Here is a 23,406-nt window from a genome sequence, read left to right as displayed (position 1 = left end):
CTGCGAAGCCGAAGATATCCGACCCGAGGTCGGATTGCTGAATCAAGGGGCAGCCGACTCGGGGTCGGGCTGCGGAGCCGAAGATATCCGACCCGAGGTCGGATTGCTGGATCAAGGGGCAGCCGTAGTCTTCCTGGGCGCACGTGCCGGTCACGTGGGGCATGGTGGCTAAGTTCCCCCGTAACAGTATTAGTCCCTTGTGTAGAAGGTAAATCGCTGCATGATCCATCAAATCAGGCCTGAAATAGTTGAATTTTATTATATATTAATCATATATATATATATATATATATATTATTGAATTATAGGGGGATCCTAACGCCGTCAAGTTTGCCGTCAAAATAAACGCAGCGGGTGCGGGCTGCAGGGAGCTCAGATAGCCAGACAACTTTAATTAACATTTTTCCTTTTTTTAAATAAATAAATAAATAAAAATTGTTAAGACTTAAGGGAGCCCGACGTAGGTATGGACGGACTCGGCAGCGAGAGAGCGAGGCTCGGGTTGTGCTCCCCATCACCGGCCCTGACCCGTTACATACAAGAAAATCGGGTCCAGTGACCGTCGGATCGAAGAAGGATGATGATGCCTCGCACCGATTCGCCTATCCTGCTTATCTTCGTCCCCCGTTTTAAAATACGGGGAGGCACCCTGCTGCCCGCCTCGCTGTCGGTCAGATACCTCGGCAGAAGGATATGAAAAGAGCCTTTTGGTTTCCCAAAACACACAAAAAGAAAAAAAGAAAAAAAAGAAGAGAGAGGAAGAGCCTTTTACTTCCTGTAATCTCTCTTAAGTGTGGATATTTATGTAATCTCTCTTTTCCGTGGTCTAATTAGAGGAATTCCTTTCACTTTCGTGGATGAAAATGTAGCCTTTTTCTTCCTCGAATCTTTTCCTTGCATTGTGAACCAGGCCGAGTCCCGAAGAAGGCCAGCATGTTACAGGCTAGGTCATTTATTTGACACCTCGGTTCCGAGCGCGGAGCTGAGAGCTGCCTGAGCGGGCCTTCGACATGCCCGGTGCGTGTTACAGGCTAGATCTATCCTCCTAGAGAGTGATTCAGCCACCGTTATCAGTTGGATCCGAGAGGGTCCTATGGGTGATGTCAGTGACCACCCATTGCTTTATGACATATGGACTATGGCGAGGGATGGATGGGCCTTTCAGGCTAAGCATATCTACCGTGAAGCCAATGGTGTTGCGTATGTAGCTCGCCATTCCGGAGATACCTTGTGGACTGGAGATGGGGAGCTGCCTTTGGCACTCCGAGGTATCCTATTTTTTGACTTTATTGGGTGTATCCGTACCCGTCAGGTATGATCCATTCGTATTAGCAAAAAAAAAAAAAAAAAAAAAAAAGAAGCCAGCGTGTTCGTAGCAAAAAAAAAAAATAATAAAATAAACAAAGAAAAAAAAAGAAGAAAGGCCAGCGTAGGTGGGACTCAGGGATGCAGCCACCCGTTGCAAGGCGCTGTTACCGTACAGCACCTTTTTTTTTTCTCGGGGCCTAATCCGGCCCCTGTTGCAGCAGTACAAGCGGCTCGGGTTGGTCGGTGTGGTCGCGAATCTTTTCCAATATTGCATTCTCTCTCTCTCTTTCTCTCTCTCTCTCTCACTCCATTTGTCTGCGTCTCCGAGGACAGCACTGGTGCGTAAGGCCGATCTCCTCCGTCCCTCTTTCTTTCTCTCTCTCTCTCATCTGCATCTTTATGCAACTCTTTTCCACCATCGCCACTACCGCCGCCTCAGAGATAGGCTGGAGGTTAGAAACCATGTCGCCAACCCTGTCTTGATGAGCCCCTTATCATTTTTTTTTAGTGTGTCTTCTGGAATCTCAAAGAGCTCCTTTTTCCCGAGCCTTCTTGAATCAGCTTCTTGAGTTTATTTTTTATTTTTTTTGGCATCTCGCTTCTTGCAGCTTATTCTTCATCTTTTTTTTTTTTCTTTCTTTCTTTCTGGTTTACTAGAATGCGTCCGGGTTTTTTTTTTTTAAAAAAAGTTGACTGCTGTCTTTCATTTCATTGTTTTTTCGCATCCAGGGCCTGCGATTAGTGGTGTGGTTGTGACTCTTGCTCGAGGTTGCTTTGAGGGGGTCTCTTGGACCAAGATTTGTTGGTAGTTGTCGAGACTTTTATCAGCGCCCAACTTTTTCCTTGGAGTCGACAGCCATTGCAAGGCGTCTGCAGCGTACGAGGTGGATCTAGAGGCGATCTGCACCCGAGTCTCTGCGAACCAGCAAGCGGATTCCAGGGCTATGGCGACGGGTAGGGGATGGTGGGTTTCGCCGGTCCTGGGGGTGATTTCTTGGCTGTGCCTGGTGGTCGCCGTGAGTGGGATCGGTGCCAACTGGGGGATGCAGACGAGCCACCCGCTGCCGCCTTCCGTGGTGGTGCGGATGCTCAGGGAGAATGGGTTCCAGAAGGTGAAGCTGTTTGACGCGGAGGAAGGGAGTATGAATGCCCTCAGGAAGAGCGGGCTCGAGGTGATGGTTGGCATCCCCAACGACATGCTCGCAGTGCTGGCGACGAGCGTCAAGGCCGCGGAGCGCTGGGTCAAGGCAAATGTCTCCGACTACATCAACGGTGGAGTTAATATCAGGTTCCTCTTTCTTCAGACCTCTTAATCAACTTTTGTATAACTCTACTAAAGTTTATTAATCTCTGACACGGTTTACATATATATATATATATATATATATATGTGTGTGTGTGTGTGTGTGTGTGTATTTCAAAAGAGGATTTTTTTAGCGCAAAATCCTGCCGTTTGACTGCAGAATAATTTGACGCGATATGAAGACTCTGAATTTGTGGCATCTCACGCGAAGATTCTGTTGCAATAACTTTACTTGCTGATTGGTTTTATTGCCATTCTAGCTGCACCTCTACTCTAGTTACGGCCCTGATTACCTAGTTGACTGTCCAGATAGGCTGAATAGAGATCCTATCATGGATGATAGACTCCAATTCACCTATAAATTTAGCAACTGGCTGTGACTTGGTCTCAATTAAATCATTACACGAAGCCAAATGAAAGAATTCCTTTGCATAAGTTTTCATGCTATAGTTCCCTTGCTTGCAATTGTGATATTATTGAAATAATTGATCATAGTCAATTGGTAAAAATTGTACCTTAGGGGCTTTTAGTTGCCAAATACGCTCCAATTATAGCCATTCCCACACTGAAGCTCTATGCTTCAATTTGTAGGCAACAAGTTTCAAGTTCTTCGACTTAGGAATCTCCATATATATATAGAGTCTCTCAACTTCAGCAAGCCAATCAAGCAAATCTTCAATATTTGTCTCTCTATTGAAAGCAGGATTATCAATATTCATGTGATAGTCTCAATCACGGTTCACCATCTCAGTACTGGATCCCATGCCGGTATCATACTGGTATAGTGTTCATATGCCTGGTATGAGGGTTGGTTCAACGTACCGAGACTCGGTACCAGTATGGTATGGTATATGCTCGATATGGGCTAGTACATACCGGTAGGGTAAACCATACTCTCGGTCTCGCATTTTTCCTTGTGTAGCATCTCCTTGAAAAATAAGTTCATCAATCTCTTCGTCGTTAAAATCATCTTTATAGGATTGAATTTGGTGATTTTGCGTATGCCCCTGATCGTGATCCACCCAGTCGTGAGCAGCATCATTGGTCATAGGGCATACATAAGTCTGCAGATGAAGTTGATTTGACCCATCAATCACTTGTTGAAGTGATCTTTAAATCATCTCAATGGATGTGTTAATCGTGTCCCGCGTCACATACTGATTAGCTGGAATGATATCCATGTTTCTTGTCGAAAGTCGCTGCTATTCTTATTTTTGGAAGCCATCAGGCAGAGGAAGAGCGCTACTCTAATGTCACCTGACGCAGCACAAGCACCGGAGTAGTGGAAAAGGATCACTGTCCTCTTGAAAAAATACAAAGAGATCATCATCTCCTTGCTTGATCCATGAGTCAAAATGAATGGAACAAAAACAAAGAGATCATCATCTCTTTGCTTGATCCATGAATCCAAATGAAAGGAACTTGGATTCCCTCAAAGCTCTTAGATCTCTTCTTTTGACTCGCAAGAGATAAAGCAAAAGAAATAATATTTTATCGATCCATAATTGATGTCCATCATTTCACAGCTTGGGGACCTTTTATAATCCAAGAACCAGCTCCCATTCTATTCCTATTCTTACAAGGAAAACAATTTAATACTTTATTGTCCTACATAGGCTCGCTCTACAGGACTTTATTTTCCTACTCAATTTAAGGCACACCAGTACTATGAAGCTACCGACTGAAGCCAAGTAGCAGATATATTCCAACTCAACATAGAAACTAAATTAATTCAAAACTAAAGGCGTCATTACTTGTTGGTGGTATTTTTGTAATTTTTAGAACATCTTAAAACTGAATTACAGTTCTATTAAGCCAGCTATTTTGAGTTCAGCCCAATTTCTCAATCCCAGCGCTTCTTGATATTTTTGACAATTTGTCCTGCATGTTTCTGTCTTACACTCCCAATTTCTGGATCCTTTTTTGAGAGAAAAGCGACCAAAGTCACCTTCATTTCAATAAGACAACATGAAATGTCACAAAAGAAATGTCCCATGTCTCGATTAAGAACATGCAGAGTACTGTTAGACTTTTGGTGAGTTAACATTACACTTTTAGTATGGCATGTTTAGTGACACCGGTTGCCTGCTGTATCTTACCATTTTCCTGGATGCTTTTTTTCTTTTTTCTTGAGATATATGTATATATATAAGCTTTGGTTGATAACAGCCATGAAACAAGACTCTTTGACCCTTTGAGAAGCACTTTGAGCCTTTTGCTCGATAGCTACTTTCCTTGGGTTCATCTTACATTAACCTTATGATTCTCATAAGCTCCACATCTCTTTTCCATCCATATTTACTGCTAATCAAGTGGGCACTGTCACCTTTTTATGTGATTCATGTTGTTTCACATGTCGCAAATGTTAATTATGCCAAATAGCATCTTATGCAGCAAAACTCAATCAGATTCCACTGTCTTGATTCAGATCATCTTAATTTTGGCCCATGTTTACCTTTTCTATGTGAAATATAACTTAGTATTATACATCATTTTCTTGCACTCCACCCATGATTAATTTGCCTTCGATGCATTTGTTTTCAATTAGTTGTCATACATTGTCTCATCACTTGAAACTTTTGGGTTGTTGTTCTATTTCTTCATGTTGTTCTCCTTTCTTGGGGTCATAGCTATTCTGATCTTCAGGCTTGATGGTCAATCTTTCTATGAACAATCTTCATTGGCACATCCTTTAGGTCCTTGCCTACCATGCATTTGATTTGCTGTAGTTACTTTAGAAATTCGTTGAAAGACTCAATAACTCTGGCATTAGTTGGTGCTTGTTGTGTAGGCTCTAGTATCACTGATGTTAACTTTCTGGCTTGTTTCTAGTGAACTCTCATGGACACTTCATTCTTAGGCTACCTACATTCTGTTGGTCAACTTTTCCTCATATGTTTTACTCCTTACTAAGTCTGCCAGCTTCCTGTGTGTCCTTTGTCCCAACCAAGGCTCACACATGACATAGCACATCTTGGTACACCCATTTTATCTTGTAACTAAGGCCTACATACAACATGTCTCGTCTTGTTTACATCAAACAAAAAAAAGACAGCCCGTCTTGGTACACCCATTTTTATCTTGCATGCAAACCTGCCTTCTCATTTGCTTCAGTCCTTGTTTCTCTTACATATGAGCTAAAATGGTGCTTCTCCATGATTGCGACCATTACTAATTGTGCATTTTCCAGTGTCATTTCAATTGGTTTTGCAACATGATTCCTTGGCCACTTTTGCTGCGGCACAAACTCTCTTATTTCTGCTCTTCCACTTCTGAGGTTCTACTATACTGTGTATGGTCAGTCCATGTTTCTGATGTCACATTTTGAAGCTAAGGGGGTCGAATCCTCAAGGCTGTGCATCCCATCAGTCTTTGGTTTTTCATATTGCAGGCCCTGGGTACCCCTCGTTTTGTAGCGCAATTAAGCCTCTGTGCTGAGCTATCAAAGGAAAAGAGGAAAAAAGAATCTTGGCTGACAATTTGCCTTGAGTCATGGAGCAAAATGCCAAAGAGCTGACCCATTGGAACCAAACAACACAGGATTAAAAAAAGGAAAAAAAATGCAAGGAACTAAAAGTCTGCAATGTAAAGGTGTCATATTTTGTTTCTGTTTCTATATGAAATACCACGTGGATTTTTTTAAATATAATTTTTATGTAAACCCGGCTACTCTTGCCTTTTGTTTTCACTTTTTTGGAAAGAAAATGCTACCCAAAGTTTGATTTTTATGAAAAGTTTAAATACAAAAAAAAGGATGTTACTCAACATGTTATTCAGATTAGTTAATTTTTCTTCTTTGGTATTTGAAAACAAAAACAAGAAATAAAAACTTTACCGAACAGGACCCAGTTAATCAGTCATAACATAAATAAGGTTTTTTATGTTATTCTTTGATTCACATAAAATTAATTAGGCTTTTCCCAAGACAGATTCCACTGTATAAAGTGAGAACAAAGCTATATTAAATTCTTAATTGCTGAAAACAACTTGTAGAAAGTTTTGCTTCCATTACCAGGAATTCGCCTCCTCAGTCCTTTGGTGTGTTGAGAAAAACATCAAAGAATGCCCATTAAGACCCCAAAAACAAGAAGGGATCACCAGAAGAAATCTAAAAAGATCCTGCACAAATTTAAGGAAAGAGATACGTTAGAATACCTTAATGTTGGAACACAAAGGTATGACTGAAAAGACCATTTGAAACAAAACATCGTCTTACTAAGACCGGTCTTTGTCCCTTGTCATCACTTTTATTCCTTTCCAACTCTTTCTCATCTAACCCTCTCATAAAACTTCTCTTGAACATGAAGACTGAATCTTCTCTTGTCTTCCTCTTCTTTCTTACCAAACCAAGAAAAAGGCCTCATTGCTTCATAGTAGGGACTATCAATAGGTGCTCGACTCTGCCTTGGCATCCAATACTCCTATAACAGAATTTCTACTTCACAAACGTATGGCTGTTGAAACATTGTGTATTAGGATTATTGAAAACTTATTAATTATTGAAAGATTGTGTATTAGGCTTATTGTCGTGATACATCGTTGAAACCTTATCAATTGACAGTTTGAATTATTGAAACCTTATCAATTGACGGTCAGAATTGTTGAAACCTTATCAACTTGACAGTCCAAAAAATGCCCTTGAACTCTGCCATGACCTCGGCATCTCTGGTATATGGTGTGATTCCAAAACACATCTCAACGCTGAACCTTTAATATTCCAAGACACTGCAGGAATCTACAGCTAATGTTGGTGTGGGTAATGGAGGAAATCTTTCTGTGATTTATTATTATTATTATTTTAATCATATGCATTGATGCAGCCAATGGCAGTTAATGTTGCAGCCAATTATATGTTTCATATATAGATTACCTGGTCAAACATTTCAATGTTGATCCATTGTTGCAAAAGTCAGGTCCATTAAAGATGGAAATGGTAGATTCATTGTCCTCCATGTAGTTTGCATCTTTAAATGGTTTGGTGATATTGTGCATCCTCTTGCTTCTACATGCTTAGAGCCATACTATATCTATCCAATTTTTGCAATTATCAGTTAATTTTTATACTCACAAATGCAGTTTCCAAAGCTCATCTCAGTGTTCAAATTCACCATCTGTCAAGGTGAAACCAAACTTTTTACATTCTTTGGAAGACAGTCTCTTGACTGTAGTCTTCATGGAAGTATATAATCAAGGCACATGCTTAACATATAAGCATGATACAGGAACACTAACATTACTCTATTTCTTTCCCGACATTCAGGGAAAAAATGGTTTTATCATAAGGAAATTTCGCAAATGAGTCTAGATGCCAACTGTGACCAGCAAACCTTTATTGTTATATCTGAGCATATTTTGTCTTTGAAGCTTCTATAGAGAGAGTCATAAATTCTTCACTTACCCACCAAATTTGCTCTCTTGTTTGTCAATAGGTACGTTGCTGTTGGAAATGAACCTTTCTTGGAGACTTATAATGGGAGTTTTCTGCAATCAACCTTTCCATCCCTCCAAAATATTCAAGGTGCCCTCGTAAAAGCGGGTATGAGCAGCCAAGTTAAAGTCACCGTTCCCCTTAATGCTGATGTCTACCAATCATCAAGTGGCCGACCTTCGGATGGGGACTTCCGCTCTGACATCCGCGATCTCATGCTTGCTATCGTCAAGTTCCTCAGCGACAATGCTGCTCCCTTCACTGTAAACATCTATCCTTTTATCAGCCTCTACAGCGACCCCAACTTTCCTGTGGAATATGCCTTCTTTGATGGATCCTCGGCTCCTGTTGTTGATGGTTCGGCAACCTATGACAACATGTTTGACGCAAACCATGATACTCTCATATGGGCCTTGAAGAAGAATGGCTTTGAAAATCTCCCCGTCATTGTTGGTGAAATTGGTTGGCCCACGGATGGGGACATGAATGCAAATATTCAGTATGCTCAAAGATTCAATCAGGGTTTCATGACCCACATTGCAACGGGGCAGGGCACACCAATGAGACCAGGACCTATTGATGTATACCTCTTTAGTTTCATCGATGAGGATGAAAAGAGCATCCAGCCAGGAAATTTTGAGCGGCACTGGGGTATATTTACTTATGATGGGTTGCCCAAGTATCAACTTAATCTCAGGACGACGAACTCAGGTTCCTTAGCAAGGGCCAAGAATGTCAAGTATCTGGACAAGAAGTGGTGTGTCTTGAAGCCTTCAGTCAATCTCGATGATTCAAGGATCGCTCCTAGCGCGAGCTATGCATGCGCGAATGGGGACTGCACCAGCCTTGGATATAAGACTTCATGTGGTGATTTGGATGCACGAGGGAACATTTCATATGCATTCAACAGTTATTACCAGAAGAACGATCAGGATGATGTGGCTTGTGGATTTTCGAACTTAGCAACCATCACAAACAGGGACCCATCCACTGGGAGTTGCAGGTTTGAGATCATGATCGAGGCTGATTCTGGAATCTCATGGACTGTATGGCAAATCAGATACCAGAGAGAGAATCTTCTGCTGTGTGTATTTGTTCAACTATTTTTGACATTGCTGTGACATTCCGACATTTTCAACCTGAGATTCTAGTGAATTTGGAGCCAATGCTTGCTTCAGGAATGTATTTTTTTGGGACTCCAACGATGAATGCAGGGAGGACAGGTGAGCTGCGCTAAGCGCGCAAATGCGGGGGGGGAAAAAATTCAGTGTTAAGGGCAATGGCCATGACCTAAATAGGTTTCATTCGAGGCAAGTGTGTATTTTATTTATGGGGCACAATATCATCAGAGCCGCTGCACTTGGAGCGGAAAGAAAAAGTCTAGCTTATTATCCTGCTGTTGCTCGTTTGAATAATGATTTTGTCAAGTCCGGAAACATCACAATTCGCAGCAAGGTAGGATTCACTGGGATGATGATCTCAGGCAGAGCCTGCTAACTCTGCAATGGAAGCCTCGGTGAGACCTCATCTTTTGCTTCAACTATCGCCTTGAGACATTATAATTCCATGCCTTGTTTTTTTATCATCATTTTTACCCCCATAAATTCTATGATCTCAAGATTTCGGCCTTGCTAATGGAGCTGGTAAAGGCAAGAGCGGAAGTCCCACAAAGAGAACAGGCTCCCTTGTATTGGTCGGTGCTTCCATTCTTGGGCGCACGGCTGCAATATGATTCTCGAACCATACACATTGCAACGTGAGGGTTATCGAGAGATTGACGAGCTTACGTCCTGGCTTTTAAAATAAAGGAAAATAAAAAAAAAAAAAAAAACGTGTTGAGGGTAGGTAGGTACATACATACATGCAAGACTGAAGAGATTGAGACAACAACTCTAACCGGATGTTTATTAAGATCCTCCCTTGCGTGGGTTCCGCACGGAAGGAAGGCGATTCCTTCTTTCGTGTAAAAGATACAGCCATTGTTCCCGAAATCTGCATGGCCCGCCAAAACCACCTTCTCTCTTTGGTTATTCTATGATGTTTGATGAGCCAGCTCATCAGTGTCCTCATCTGAAGATGGTGGAAAGGGTCTCGTAAGGCATGTCGTCGGAATCGGATAGGCACCAAGGGTGTCAAGCAGAGCATCTCTCAGTTCGTTCTTTGGAAGTTCACAGACAGGGGTGCACCCCACCCAGGCAGCAGGGCCGGCCCAGTCGCCTAAGGCCTCCGGGAGGCTGACCAAAAGGAAGCAAAGGCCCCATATAAAACGGGAACAGGAGCTGGCTATGAGTCTTCCCCCTTGATGGAAGGGAGGTGGAGAGTTTCCTGGCCTGCAGAGGGGCAATTTGGGAAGTTGGGGACAGTAGTTTTGTTTTGGGTGGAGAGAAAGAGAGAGGAGGGATTTGGTTGGCTTCATACACGTCTGAAGCCACTCTTATCTTTCATCCCTTCTCTTTTTTGGTTTTGGTCTTGGTTTTTCTTCCCTCACATTACTCCTGATCCAGCTGGGCCATCAGCAAGAAAGGGGGATTGGAGATAGACTTCTTGGAGGGTAGAGAAAGAAACGGAGGGGGTGGGCGGGTTGAATGGCTGCTGTGCTGTGATGTTGCAGTGGCTGCTTGGGTACTCACTTGAAGGGGAGACGGTGGGATGGGACTTTTATTAATTAGATAGAGTGGATTTCCCGTAATGCCCTTACATTCTCTCATAGAGAGGTTCCTTTCTGAATAAATTCTTTCCTTTACCTTGACCATGAAGTGCCATGGGATAACCTTTTCCTACTCTGCTCTTGCTTGACATGGTAAACAGTACTGTGAAGCATTATCTCAATTATTTAATCAGTTTTATGGGCCATTCCTTAAGCATAATTACTTTTCCGCTTTCATTAAAAAATTATATTAAACTGAAAAAGCTTTTTATCTATCTTTGTTGCATACATGCATTTTTGTTGAAATAATATACTTGAGTGATATCTATTTTCATATCTTTTTTCTAAGTATTTTATACTTATTAAAAAAATTTATTATTAAAAAAAAAGGCCTCATTCACTGAATCCGCCTTAGGCCTTCAAATGTATTGGGCTGCCCTTGCCAGGCAGCCCCCTCCAGGGAAAGCTCCATTGCTCCCCCTCATAATCTCATTTGATGGATAGAAGATGGCATTGAAGAGCTCGATCGCCCCATCAGCTCCACAGGGTTCAGGACGCAGGGCAGTGAATATCATCATCGTCCTCTGCCATAAATCTATATTAAACATTAGGTAATTGTTCGCATAAGACAACCCTGCCTTATAGGGTTTTCGGACGGGCAGCTTGCTAATATATGCAACTAGCTCTGGTGGCTGTAATAAAATTTATGCATGCACATCCAGAATCAAAATTCATTAAAAGAATGCAGGTATCGTTGATACCAGAATTCTTGCGGTTTACTGTATGATAAATCTCCAGGGTTGCATTTGGTTGGGGGAATCAAAAAAAAAAAGTAGAAATAATAAAATTTATGCCCTGGGAATGGTTAGGTCATGTGTTACGCCATTTTTTTTTTTTTTTTTTTAGACCCCACGGTTGAATAACAGAAGACATTTTTTCAAATAACTTTTACATCAACATCTTTTTATCCATAAAAAGGTAAAAAGCAGATAAAAAAAGATGCTTTTGTGCCATGGAATAGCTTATGACAGCTCTCTAACAGAACCATTCCTTGGTTTTGCCTCTTTCCTAAATGCTGTTTAGATGATATAGAAGACTTATTCCAAGGCGCATACCTTCTTATGCCTGGACCAAACGCAACTGAAGGCGAACATATGAAGAATATTTAGAAGCAAATACATCAACATGGGGGCTAAGGAGCATCTGATAATTATCAAAAAATAAAAAGGAGCATCTTAAAGCTTTCGGTGCAGAGAAAAAGCATCTAAAGGAGTCGTACATATTCCAAAGAAACAACCATATGGAGATTTACGTTGACTTATTCAGCACATATCGAGAAAAGATAAGGGCCTGCATGGTTTTTGCATTTTTGTTTCTTTTTGAATAAGTCAAATGTCACATGGAGATTGACGTGGAAGATAGCATTTGCATAAAGCTTTTGTTATTCCTTGCTTTTATTTTCAGTCTTTTTCAAAAGCAGCGAGCTTCCAAAAGCTCCAAGGTTTTCAGGGCAATCGCAGAAAACAAAAAAGGGATTCTGAAAACAAAGGAAATACCAAAAGGGCACTAACGATATCTAGATTATAGTAAACTTATGGATCCAAATTAAGCAAAATCATCAAAACAACATACACGTCTTCAGCGAAACTAATTATGAGTACAAGAGCACGACGACGCCATTGAAAAGGCGAGGAAATACACAAGATTTTCATGCTAGAAGAAAGTGGACGAAGACATCAGAAAAGCTTAAGAACATGTTCAAGGTTCACGGATTAGCGTCGAATACGTGCGGCGGCGGTACAAATGTCTGGCAGATCCATGAATCAGAAACTTAAAATGATAAACTTCGGTGGCACTACAACTCTACAAGAAGGGTGTGACCATCAATTCAAATACCGACCCTAGCTTGAAACAAGTTTACAGGTGCACTTAAAGCATGCCATTGAATAAGCCCGCACTTTTAGCCCCCCCCCCCCCCAAAAAAAGAGGCCCGGCACTGGCGACAGAAAGGGATGCTAAATGTTCTACAGACGGACAATTGCAGCAAATTAACAAAGAACATAAAAAATAATTTTTTTTAAAAAAGATTCCGTTGCCGGGACTCGAACCCGGGTCTCTGGGGTGAGAGCCGAGTATCCTAACCAGCTAGACTACAACGGATGGCGGTCTAATTCATGAAACCTATATCCAACTTCCCTCGCAAAGACAGCAGGTTCTCGTTTGCACCCCACCGTTGATATTGAGGCCCAGGCCCGACATGGCGACGGCTTCAGGAGAGCTTCTCGACGATCCCTTTCCGGAGATTCTTGCGTTGACGTGGGAATTAGCTCTCCATGCTGTTTATGGCTTGAGGATTTGTGTCCTTTCTTCTGTATGGGTTTTGGATGAGACGTAGATGGTGTCTGGTCCGGGGTTGGGTGATCGGATGATTTAAATAAGTCATGATTAATACATGTTCAAGACATACGTTATGATGCCATTACGTATAACGTATCTTTCTCCTGCGTAAAACACCATCGAGATATTATAGTACCGATATGCTCTACCAAGAGCTGAGACGTACGGTAAATCTATTACGTTCTTCTTCTTTTTTTAATTTTTTTGACCCTATTTCAGAATGGTTTGATTGGCCTAGGCATGATGCGTTATACTTTAATCCCCTTTTTTTATTTGGGATAGTGTCGCCCATCTTGAATATGTTTTATATTATTATAAGAATTTCTAGAGGCAAATATAAATGCTTAATGCATGAATGCCTTGCATCTATCTATATGTTCTTTTTTGTTGCTGTGCTCGAATGGTTCTGTTTGTGATCTTCTTTATATTGGGTTGTATTATCAGATTTACTTTGATGCACATGGTGCAATCATCCCCTCGATATATTTGATTTCTGGAAACTATATATATAACAATTGCATGTTGAAAAAACAGAAGAAACACTTATTATCTTTGGCTTATCTGATCCTACCAATTCAAACTTGCTAGCTTGTAAGATATGGGTTTGGTGGGATTTTGACAAGGTAAAGATGCGGAATAGAACTTGAATTAGTACAGGTAGAATTAGCTGAATGTGAGCTATAAGTTGAGAGGGTATGTTGTATCTCTGTTGATATAAACTGACACCCATATTACCATATAGATAGCTGCTAGTGCTGATACACAGCCTGTGGATGTTGTAACAACATAGCAAAATGCTTTGCATCGTATTACATTCAATGGAACCATCCGGTCCTCATATTATTGTACCGGCAACGGACGATGTGATCTTTGGAGTTCCACTTCTGTTTCCCCTCCTTCAGCCACTATAGCGAGATACCGAGTAAAAGTTTGTTCTTGTTTCGCTTGGGTATAAGTTTCTCTCGACAGTCATTCTGATGACGCTTGTGTATCATACGGAGAAACCTGTGCAGCAGGAAGAGAAGCGGCTTGGGAACTGATGTCCCTGATGACCTGGTTCGTGACAAAAAATTGCTTGCGGAAGTCCTAAAGCAGGCAAGTACGACTTGCTCTTTTATCTACTTCTGCGTGATTAATTTATAGATGACGATCAACCTGGGTTTCCGACACCGCAGGAGGGAGGGTGAAAGAAACAAGGAAGAAAGGGATGAAAGAAAGCAGAAATACGGTGTGTAGTGGATCAATGAGGTATTGACCTGCGCCTCCGTGCTGTGTTTCTTATTTCTTATAGGGTGAAGCGTGGTACAGATTCTCGTATAATTATATCCACGCCGGTCACTCCAGAGGAAACGAAGGCCTGCCGAATGAAGAAGATCCGTCATGATGATCCAATGAAAGATTTTTCTCCACTGATCCCTGATATCTGTTTATGACACTAGAAATATGAAACTTGGTCGGCTGATAGGCGGGCAAGAATTCCTTTGGATCTAAATAATGCATGGGGTCTCATCTTTTTTTCTTTGGTATCAGTTGTCATTAAGGCATGAAGTTTGCCATCCTTTTGCTGCATTGGCTTATATTCGTTTGTAATGGTCGTTAAGGCATGATCAGTGAAGGCATATAGAGGAAGTGATGGTGCTATGTCGACGGAATGGTTTGCCGTTGGCATATGATATTTTTGTGATGATGGCTTTATATCAAATGGATGGATTTCCAATTACCAAATTCCTCACACAGCGAGGATTATTAAGTACGTTTAGTGCGTCGCATTTTGTAATAGCTCAGTAAATTTGAGTGCCCAAGGTCTGTGCTCATGACATGTCGCATGATGCAGCTGGACTGAGATTATGTGTTTCTCCAAATTTATGAATATTCGCAAGCATCTCTGTTTGACTGGAACTATCATATGTCCGACACATGACAGAGCTAAATAAGAGCGCAATCAATTAAAGTCTCTCAACTCTGTTCTTTGATATGCTGAAAAGGAGACAACTAAAACCTACCCCCCCATCTATATATACATTAATGCGGTCATCACTGATTACTGAATACTGGTCGGAGGCTGCGTTCGATTTTGTAGGGTATCGATCATCGCTTTGATCCCGATTTAAGGATTCTCGGCTTTGCGAGTGCTTCCGTTTGTAGAGCTGCCAATGGAAATGGATTTAATAGTTTATGTTTGGGATGCTTAGGGTGAGAAAGCCAAATCCTATCAGATTAAAGTGGGAGTTTGAACAGTGGTCAAATTTATGTTAAACTGAGCTTGTTATAAGCATGTTAAACTGAGCTTATTAAACTGAGTTTGAACTGAGCCAAATTTATGCACACGATTCATGGTTATGGAGTAGTTCAAAGCTAAGCTGGCCGGTTTAGGTCAGGGCCCTCAAACTCTCAATCACCAAATCTATGTACATAATCTATAATTTATATAAGAGCGATCCTCGTCATCCTTGTTAGTTGTATAAGTTATATTGATTAGTTATATACAAGCTGTACATAGCCACCTTTTCCTATAAAAAGTGGGCTATGACGCTGTTTGCAAGTGATAAAGAAGAATACATCCCTCTCTACCTATGTCTCTCGTTCCTCTCCAACTCTCTCTCTCCTTCCTCTCTTTCCACATTCATATGGTATCAGAGCCTCACCTGGCATGGGAGCTCCTTCTCTAGCCTACCTCTCATGATGCCTCATCTTCTTCCTCCAAGTTTTCTTCCTCTTCGGCTCCTGCACCACAGATCCCTCTTGCACTAGAGCTTGTATTTACCAATGAGCTTCAACTCGATGTCCAGCCGCTTCTTCTTGTAGAGGCGGTGGGACTTCTTGAAGGTCTTCCCCTTCCGATACGTGACGTACTCCTGGACCCCCTCCGCTCGGGCCCGTTGGAGCGCCGCCACCGCCATCTCCCTTCGGCCATTCAGTCCCACCACCCACCCCCCGCTCCCCTCCTTCTTGACTTCCATTCACATATTAGCAATCTTTGCGATCAATTTTTATAGGCTGATCCTAATTTTACAGATGAAAACTCTGCCAAGAAGTTTTAGGAATATATGGATCGTCGGCAATTTATGCAGCTTATGATGGGCATTCGAGATGAATTTGAGAACATTAGGGCTTCTTTACTTTATCGCTCTCCTCGACTGACTGTTGAGGTAGCCCTTACTGAGCTTATCTTTGAAGAGACTGTCAGGCTACTCGTCGAAGTATCTCTAGCTACTGATATGGTTATGGCCACATCAACTTGTATTTTATCTATTCCCTTTATTTCTTTTGCTTTTGCTCCGGTGGATGTAGCTACTCCTTCGAAGTCGGAAAAAGCATAGTAAATTTCAGAGACAGTGTTTCCATTGTGGCAAAATAAGCCAAAAGATCTCAAAGTGCAAGAAGAAACATGCTGAGGAGAAAGCAGCTCAGAACGCCCAGACAGCCTCGTCACACCGGTTTGCGGCTGTTGCTTCTACTAGTTCGTCAGCTTCTACGTCTTCTTCTATGCCCATTTCATCCATTACTATGACTGATATTGAAACAATAGTTCATTACCATCTCAAGTAAACCTTCTTTTTGGTTCATTGACTCTACTTGTTGTAATCTCATGACCTCTGATCCCTCTTTAGTTCTCTTGAAAACAAACTTAAATCATGTTTCCATTATTTACACTACTAACGGCTCTCATATGGTTATTAGCTATGTAGGTTCTATCTTTACTTCTATTCTTTTCTTATCTAATACATATCTTATTTCGAAATTATTTTTTAACTACTTATGGAATATGATCTTGCAGTAATTTTTACTAGTAAAGGCCGTGATATACAGGACCAAAAGACGAGTCAACTCGTAGGGACTAGGCGTAAAGTTGTTCATAAATTTTTTTTGGCCTTTCTCTAGCCAATCTTTTAGAGGATAAAAATTCTCTAGTGAGGTCACAAGAAGATATCATATAGGGAGAACTTGTGAGCTCGCCGCGTATCCCTTCTCACGGAACCCAGAGTACATAAGTCAAATGTCAACTAACCGAGCCTCTCTGGTGGGGATTGAAAGACAGAGAATAAGAAGTGGGGCATCGGTGCGATTCCCCCTTCAAAAAATATCTGTGCTTCCTCGTTCCTTTCCCATGCGTACTACCTTCAGAGTCCCACCTCGACACCAATTTTTCCCTTAATTCCTTTTTCTGTTTCTCTCTCTCTCTCCTTTCAAATTGATATCCCCGCTCTCTTCTCTTCCACAAAGCAGCCATCGATGACAAAACCTTAGCTCGGTAAGAAAAAATCAATGGAGTTCCATCCATTCGTTCAACAATAAGGGGGGAGAGAGAGAGAGAGAGGAGTTGATGGTAAGACCTTTATCGACCACTGAGCAGAAAAATCTAATCATCGCTCCCTTTCTGTTTCCTTTCTGTGTTGTCTGTAATAGAAATCTTTTTGTATACTGATAGATACCTAATGATTTACTGATACGCATCCGCTGTATTGCTGACACATATCTTATATTTTATCTCAAATTGAGGTAATGCATAGTTTAAATCTAATACATAGCACATGTCCAACTAATATATATCTGAACGTCTTCGGTATGCTGATCCATATCCGATAGTTCCTTGATGCATAATTATCATTTCATTGATAGACATCTTACATTTCATCAATCCACACCTCAAATCGAGGTAATACATAATCAAAATGTTATTTTGTCAGCACAGACTATATGTCCAAACAATACATACCCAAGACTTCTTGCTATGTCATCCATGGTAGTTTGATTTTAGGTACTTTCTCAAGATCTCCACTAATTAGCTCAACCTCTTGCTCATGGTATCATTCTTGACATGACGAATGGTGATACAGGTGGTAGAAACAATCAGCAGCGAGGCAAAGACTTTGAGTAGATTCGAGATCATGAGATTTCATAGCATGAGAAGAAATGTTATAATGAGTTATGACCAATCAGCGGAGTTCTCGACGCCATTGGAGGTAGGCTGGTGCATCAGAGAAGAGAAAAAAGTCGAAATGGGAGAGAGAAAAGGCGGTGGAAACCAGTAGACTCGGCTCTCTATATTTGTCCATAAGACGTGTTTCTTAAAGAAAAAGATATTACTTCAGGAGTTGTAAGATGGGCAATATGGCATGCCAAGAGACCCTCCCATACAATATATTAAAGAGGCCTCATCAGAGGCTCTTTGTCCATTATTAGAGGTTTCCATAGGCCCTAGTGGTCAGGCCTTCCACTCTCCCTCATCTCCAAATGTTAACAGGGAGTTATTTGCGCTCTGAACCAATTTTTTGCAGCAACAGAGTTCATCTAGTTTCCTCTCCGTCTGCTCCACAGAGGTAACTCAATTCTCGCTATAGGATACTCAACATCGTTAGAGAAAATTATCTTTTTTCCTATTCCGGAAGGTTTTGTTAATATTAATGCTAGAATATGTTATTATAAGAATATTTTTTTTTTTTAACAATTGTTTGCCTGAAAGATATAAATTGTTTTTTCTTTGGCACGTGGTTTTTTTTTCTGATAATTCATAAAGATCAAGCTCCAGACTCATGACGCCTCACGGTTATTCTCTTTCTTAAGTAGATACTATATCACTTAAAGCTAGTTTGGTCATTTTTTAATTTTTTTCTAACATGGCAATTAAGTCTAATTTAAGTTAACAATTTGACTAACATTCTATTAAGTTATGGGTTAATATGCCAGATAAAAATAAACCTCAAGGAGATAAGCGTAAGTTTTTCAAATAATTGGATATAAGTATAATTTACTCCTAATTTCAGGAGGTTTTTGTAATTTATCCATCACTCAAGGTAATTTTGATTTTTTACATGAGATAAATGAATTCACGCCATTAATTTAAAGGGGCGTAAATGTAGGTTTTACGAACTATTGGGGGTAAATATAGTAAATGTTAATCTCAAAAAGATCTTTATAAGTTACTCAAATAATAATAATATGCGCTCATGAATAGAGAAAATGGCAAATAGTGATTGCTAAATTCACATTACAGGTTGAACATTGCCAAAATTAGCCTTTTTTTAATATAACACATATGCCCTGACCATTGACTGGACCTAGTGAAAAAGATGGGTTCGTTTCCCTACTAAAGATAAGGGCATTTTGGTTATTTTACAAGTAAACTAAATATAAATGACTAGACGAATCTAACACCAGGCTAAGTTGCATTCTACTAACTACTGACGGTAGGGATGTCGGCACAAAATAATTGTATTTTGATATGCATTAACGCAAAATACAAATTTACATGTACATACTTCCGGAATTGAAAATTTTGGGAGATATATATGGAAAGAAATTTCTAAAAAGGAGCAAGCTACAATTTAGGGGAGATGGGTCCACGATCAAAACCTTCTTATTCCAAAATTAGTAAAACGTTGTATAAGTAACACTACAATGACATCACAATTGCTTTTAAGCCTCACTCGTATTAGAGGCATGGTATATATGCAGAGTGCTTCGTAATATATATATATAGCATGTATAAAAATCTTTTATTACTTATTACTGATGATAATTGATTGATTAAGAAATTATCTCATTGTTAATTTTTGTCGAAGTTGTGTCATTAAGCTTGTATTATTTGACAAAAGGTGAATATCGTTAGCTCTTCATAGTAGTTCGCTGTTCACATTAGCATTATTAGTGGGAAAGAGTTAGTGCAGCATGAGCTGCATAGCAATTATTGTCATGTTAGCTAGATGTGCGACGTTTGTATATGATGGATGGCTCGATCGATGCCACTTGCCTTCCTGATAGTATTTGCTTTATGCTACGCCCAGCTGTACTAGCATGCGAAAGGACGTGTGGTGCAAAGCTGAGAATTCCTTAAGGAACAAGTGTTAAGCATTTTATTGTAGTAATAACTTGTTTCAACCATAGAAGTAACCTGGTTAGATTCAGATTTCACATTCAACATGGTTTCACTGCCTCATAGATTTATTTTTCTCCGGCTGCAACAGGTAACAAATATTTTAAAGGATAGTAAAGAAAAGGAGTAATATTTAGAAAATAACCGACATCGATCTGCAACGAATCTTAGCAGAAGAAAGATTTAACGTCGTCTGGTCAACTAAATCCAAGAGGTTACCTTTTATGTATCGTATTCTATATTTTGTTTCTTATCAGCAAAGGCATAACATTTTTGACATGAAGAATCTTTGTTCGGACGGCCATGAGATGAGCAATTTTAGATCATCCTTTCATAGAACCCTATCTTTAGCTGTCTTAAAATATATCTTGAGCGTAAATTCTTGTTGATAATTTGTATGTTTTATATATTCGACTAATTTTTATGCATTCTTAACGAATGCATACTGCGGCATAAAGCAAGAGCGAAAAATGCACGTTTGTTGTATTGTACATTGCAGAAAACACAATATATATGAGCTGATCAATCCAGCAGACCCCGGCTAGTGAATTAGCTGGGCAGTGGAAATTCTGAAGTTTTTAACCTACAAGACCATGTCCGATGTAAATAATATATGTATTTATAGTTATTCAAACGATGAAGAAAAGGATGTCAACATATAAATGTACTTATGGTTTTCTCTACCAAAAAAAAGAAAAAAAAAAGAAAAAAAGAAATGCTTTGAGATACAATAAATAAATAAAAAGAGCAATGATCGATTCTCTCCGACGTTCCACGCGGGCATGGGTGTGTTCGCAGTTGCACCTAGAAAGTATGGGCGCCGGAGTTTTAGAGCAAATCCAACATCCTCATTACCTCTTCTATCGCAGCTGCATCGACGAAGAGGAATCCATCGGGGTCCTGGGAAGCCCACCAAGAATCGCCGTCCGTCGCCGTAAGCACATTCGCGTTGCATGCACCAACCGCAGCACCGGTGGACGCCGACGACGACGATTCTTGGGAAGAAGGTGCGACATTGGTGGATGAGAGGGGCGTGCTGTCGAGCGGCACCGAGAAGGCGTGCCTCATGGCGATGGCCTTCACCTCGCGGGCGGCCAGCGCCAGGCGCTGCTCCTCGGGGATGTGGAAGCCTCGATCCTCCGGGAAGTTGAAGCGCGCCTGGTCTCCACGGAGGCAGTAGACGGCGGCGTCGTAGGCTCGAGCCGCCTTCTCGGGGGTGGAGTAGGATCCGAGCCAGATTCTGGTGCGGCTCTTGGGGACCCGGATCTCCGACACCCATCGCCCCCATTTCCTCATGCGGACCCCTCGGAAGAGCGGGCGACGTCGGTGGATGCCGCCGCCGCCGCCGCCGCCGCCGCCGCCGCCGCCGCTGCTGCTTTCGGCCTCCCTCTTGGGGGACTTGCACCGCTTTCTCTCAACTCGTAACTTCTTCTCCTTTCTCCTCTCCATCTCTTTTCTATTTCGTATGCATATGGGAGAGTATTTAAGGAACAAGGAAGGGAGGGGCCGGGACCAGCACCGATGGAGTGTAGTGCCTCGGTAGGCTTGTTCGGATGAGCGAGGGGGGTTGGACTCACTTATGACCGCGCTGCTGCTCCAGCTGTGCAAGGGGATGTGGGCTCGTCTGGGAGCAACATGTGAGACCAAAATCTCCACGTGGATATTGGAATCTTCTGCGAGAAAGAAAGCTTTCGAAGAGTAAAGCGGCGGGGCATGGCGCACCATGACCAGGTGCTGCCCGATTGCACCTCCACTCCACTGCTACAAAGAACAGCGCCGGTCGCTCTGAGAACTTTTGAGGGCCGGTGAATGATGGCGTTCGGAGATCTGCGCGGTGGGTGATCCAACGGTACTGGATTCACGCTAAGGAAGGTGAATCCTTCGTTCGTCGTTCGCGTACAAGGTAATTAGCATACAACCCAGGTCCCGCAGTCAAACACGTACACGGCACATCCATGCGGCTCATTCTCCCATCTGAAAAAGTTGGGATCCTTTTCCACTTTCTTCATTTATATATAACTAGCATATCCCGGTTCGATCCACATCCGCCCGCTCTCACTATGGCTTGTGGGCGGTGGAACGGGACAAGACATAATAAACCCTCACCTGCTTGGACAGCAAAAACAAGTGGCTCAATTAGACCCTCCAAATTGACCAAACACCAAGTGGAGATTCCCAGCTCAAAGTGAATCGATGTGAAACTGCACTTGGAAGACGACACTAAATTATCAGCGTATTGTAAGGGTATACGAAAAAAAATCATCAGCGTAACCAAAGCATAACTTAACGTAACTGAAATATAAAGCAAGAATTTTCAGAAGAAATTACCAGCAATGTTCTAATATATACACACACATATGTAGAGCAAGAATTAGTTGGTGATCATCAATTGCCCCTTTGGCGTGCCGAATTAGCGTCTTTAATTACATAGACAACACTCTTCAACACTTTTTGAGAGGCAACGCTAGCTAGCAAACTGAGATCACTTGAAATGCCCTGCTGCTTGATATCCACCTGATGTACCTTAAGGGCTCGTTTGGTTCGCGGGAAAAGAAGGGGAGAAGGTGTAGTCAACGGAAAAGCAATAAAATGCCTCTTGTTTGGTTAGAGTTTTCAAAGGAGAAAGACGGAAAAATTGTATTTCTATGGGAATATGATTCTCACATTTCATGGAAAAGTTACTTTCCCATGAGGTGGGAATCACTCTATTTTTATTTTTTTCCAAAAAGTCCCTTCAGCATTAAAGAGGCATTAAAGAGGCATTAAAGATCTAATTTTTATTAAGAGTATAATAGGAATTATACATAACTTTCCCAGGAAAGTGGATAGTCAACCAAACATAAACACTTTGAAAATCTGTCACTTTTTCCATGGTCAACCAAATATGCCAAAAGTACTTTTCTAGGCATCCTCTTTCTAGGAATTTACTTCGCAGGAACCATATTCCTAAGAAGAAAAATGCTTCCCGCGAACCAAACGAGCCCTAAAAAAGAAGCTATTTAATTGACTGGGTCGTGTATAGAGCAAGCAAGACGTTCTGGGCACCTCTTCCTTGCATGCAGACTCACAGAGCATAGCTGCATTAATCCGACCTATGGAGATCAAGGAACACGCAGAGCATCGCCAAGAGGAACTCTGCTGGACTCGTTCCTCAGGACTTGGAGGTGAAACTCGTCGACTATAACACCGGCCGGTCCTTCCCTTCCCCATGGATCCTCCACGTGAAATTTGTTTCTGGAGCCAAAGCGTCATGCGAGGTGGCGTCTCTCTCTCGCTCGCTCGCTCACATCAGACAACAGTGCTAAAATGGGCCAGATCTTGCAAACGGCATCTGAAAGGCCCATTTACTACTCAGGCTCTAGATGTCAGCTGTCAAGCGGAAGAAGCCGGCTCCAGACTCTTAAAAGGCCCATTGGGCCTCCCTACAGGACGACGAGCATGGAGCAACA

General features: G+C 41.5%; 2 protein-coding genes and 1 non-coding gene across 4 annotated transcripts; 1 reads left to right on the top strand and 2 right to left on the bottom strand.

Moving 5' to 3' along the window:
- Positions 1-1,522: 1,522 nt before the first annotated feature.
- Positions 1,523-9,434, top strand: LOC103715563 (glucan endo-1,3-beta-glucosidase 6-like). 2 transcript variants are annotated; one of them, XM_039127861.3, is made up of 3 exons: positions 1,523-1,646; positions 2,038-2,596; positions 8,041-9,434. In XM_039127861.3, exons 2-3 carry the CDS (start codon positions 2,253-2,255, stop codon positions 9,158-9,160), a joined length of 1,464 nt encoding a protein of 487 aa, XP_038983789.2. In that variant the 5' UTR covers positions 1,523-1,646; positions 2,038-2,252; the 3' UTR covers positions 9,161-9,434. The 2 variants fall into 2 exon arrangements, with proteins under 2 accessions (XP_038983789.2, XP_038983788.2); XM_039127860.3 differs by having other exon boundaries at positions 1,606-1,760.
- Positions 9,435-12,773: 3,339 nt separating this feature from the next.
- On the bottom strand, positions 12,774-12,846 carry TRNAE-CUC (transfer RNA glutamic acid (anticodon CUC)). Its single transcript has one exon. It is a non-coding gene; the product is annotated as a tRNA-Glu (tRNA).
- Positions 12,847-20,576: 7,730 nt separating this feature from the next.
- On the bottom strand, positions 20,577-22,064 carry LOC103715562 (uncharacterized). Its single transcript, XM_008803235.5, has one exon. It carries the CDS (start codon positions 21,680-21,682, stop codon positions 20,786-20,788), a length of 897 nt encoding a protein of 298 aa, XP_008801457.4. The 5' UTR covers positions 21,683-22,064; the 3' UTR covers positions 20,577-20,785.
- Between the last annotated feature and the right edge of the window lie 1,342 nt (positions 22,065-23,406).

This window comes from Phoenix dactylifera, chromosome 11 (genome assembly GCF_051530095.1).
Source record: "Phoenix dactylifera cultivar Ajwa chromosome 11, Ajwa_hap1_PhDact_Kaust_v1.1, whole genome shotgun sequence".
NCBI classification, from domain to species: domain Eukaryota; kingdom Viridiplantae; phylum Streptophyta; class Magnoliopsida; order Arecales; family Arecaceae; genus Phoenix; species Phoenix dactylifera.
The sequence above is the reverse complement of the archived record's forward strand: the minus strand, read 5'-3'. Positions and strand labels throughout refer to the sequence as shown.

Coding starts and splice junctions, on each gene's coding strand:
- LOC103715563 (XM_039127861.3), top strand. CDS start 2,253: ATGGCGACGGGTAGGGGATGGTGGGTTTCGCCGGTCCTGGGGGTGATT. Junction 2,597..8,040: donor AACGGTGGAGTTAATATCAG/GTTCCTCTTTCT, acceptor GTTTGTCAATAG/GTACGTTGCTGTTGGAAATG.
- LOC103715562 (XM_008803235.5), bottom strand. CDS start 21,682: ATGGTGCGCCATGCCCCGCCGCTTTACTCTTCGAAAGCTTTCTTTCTC.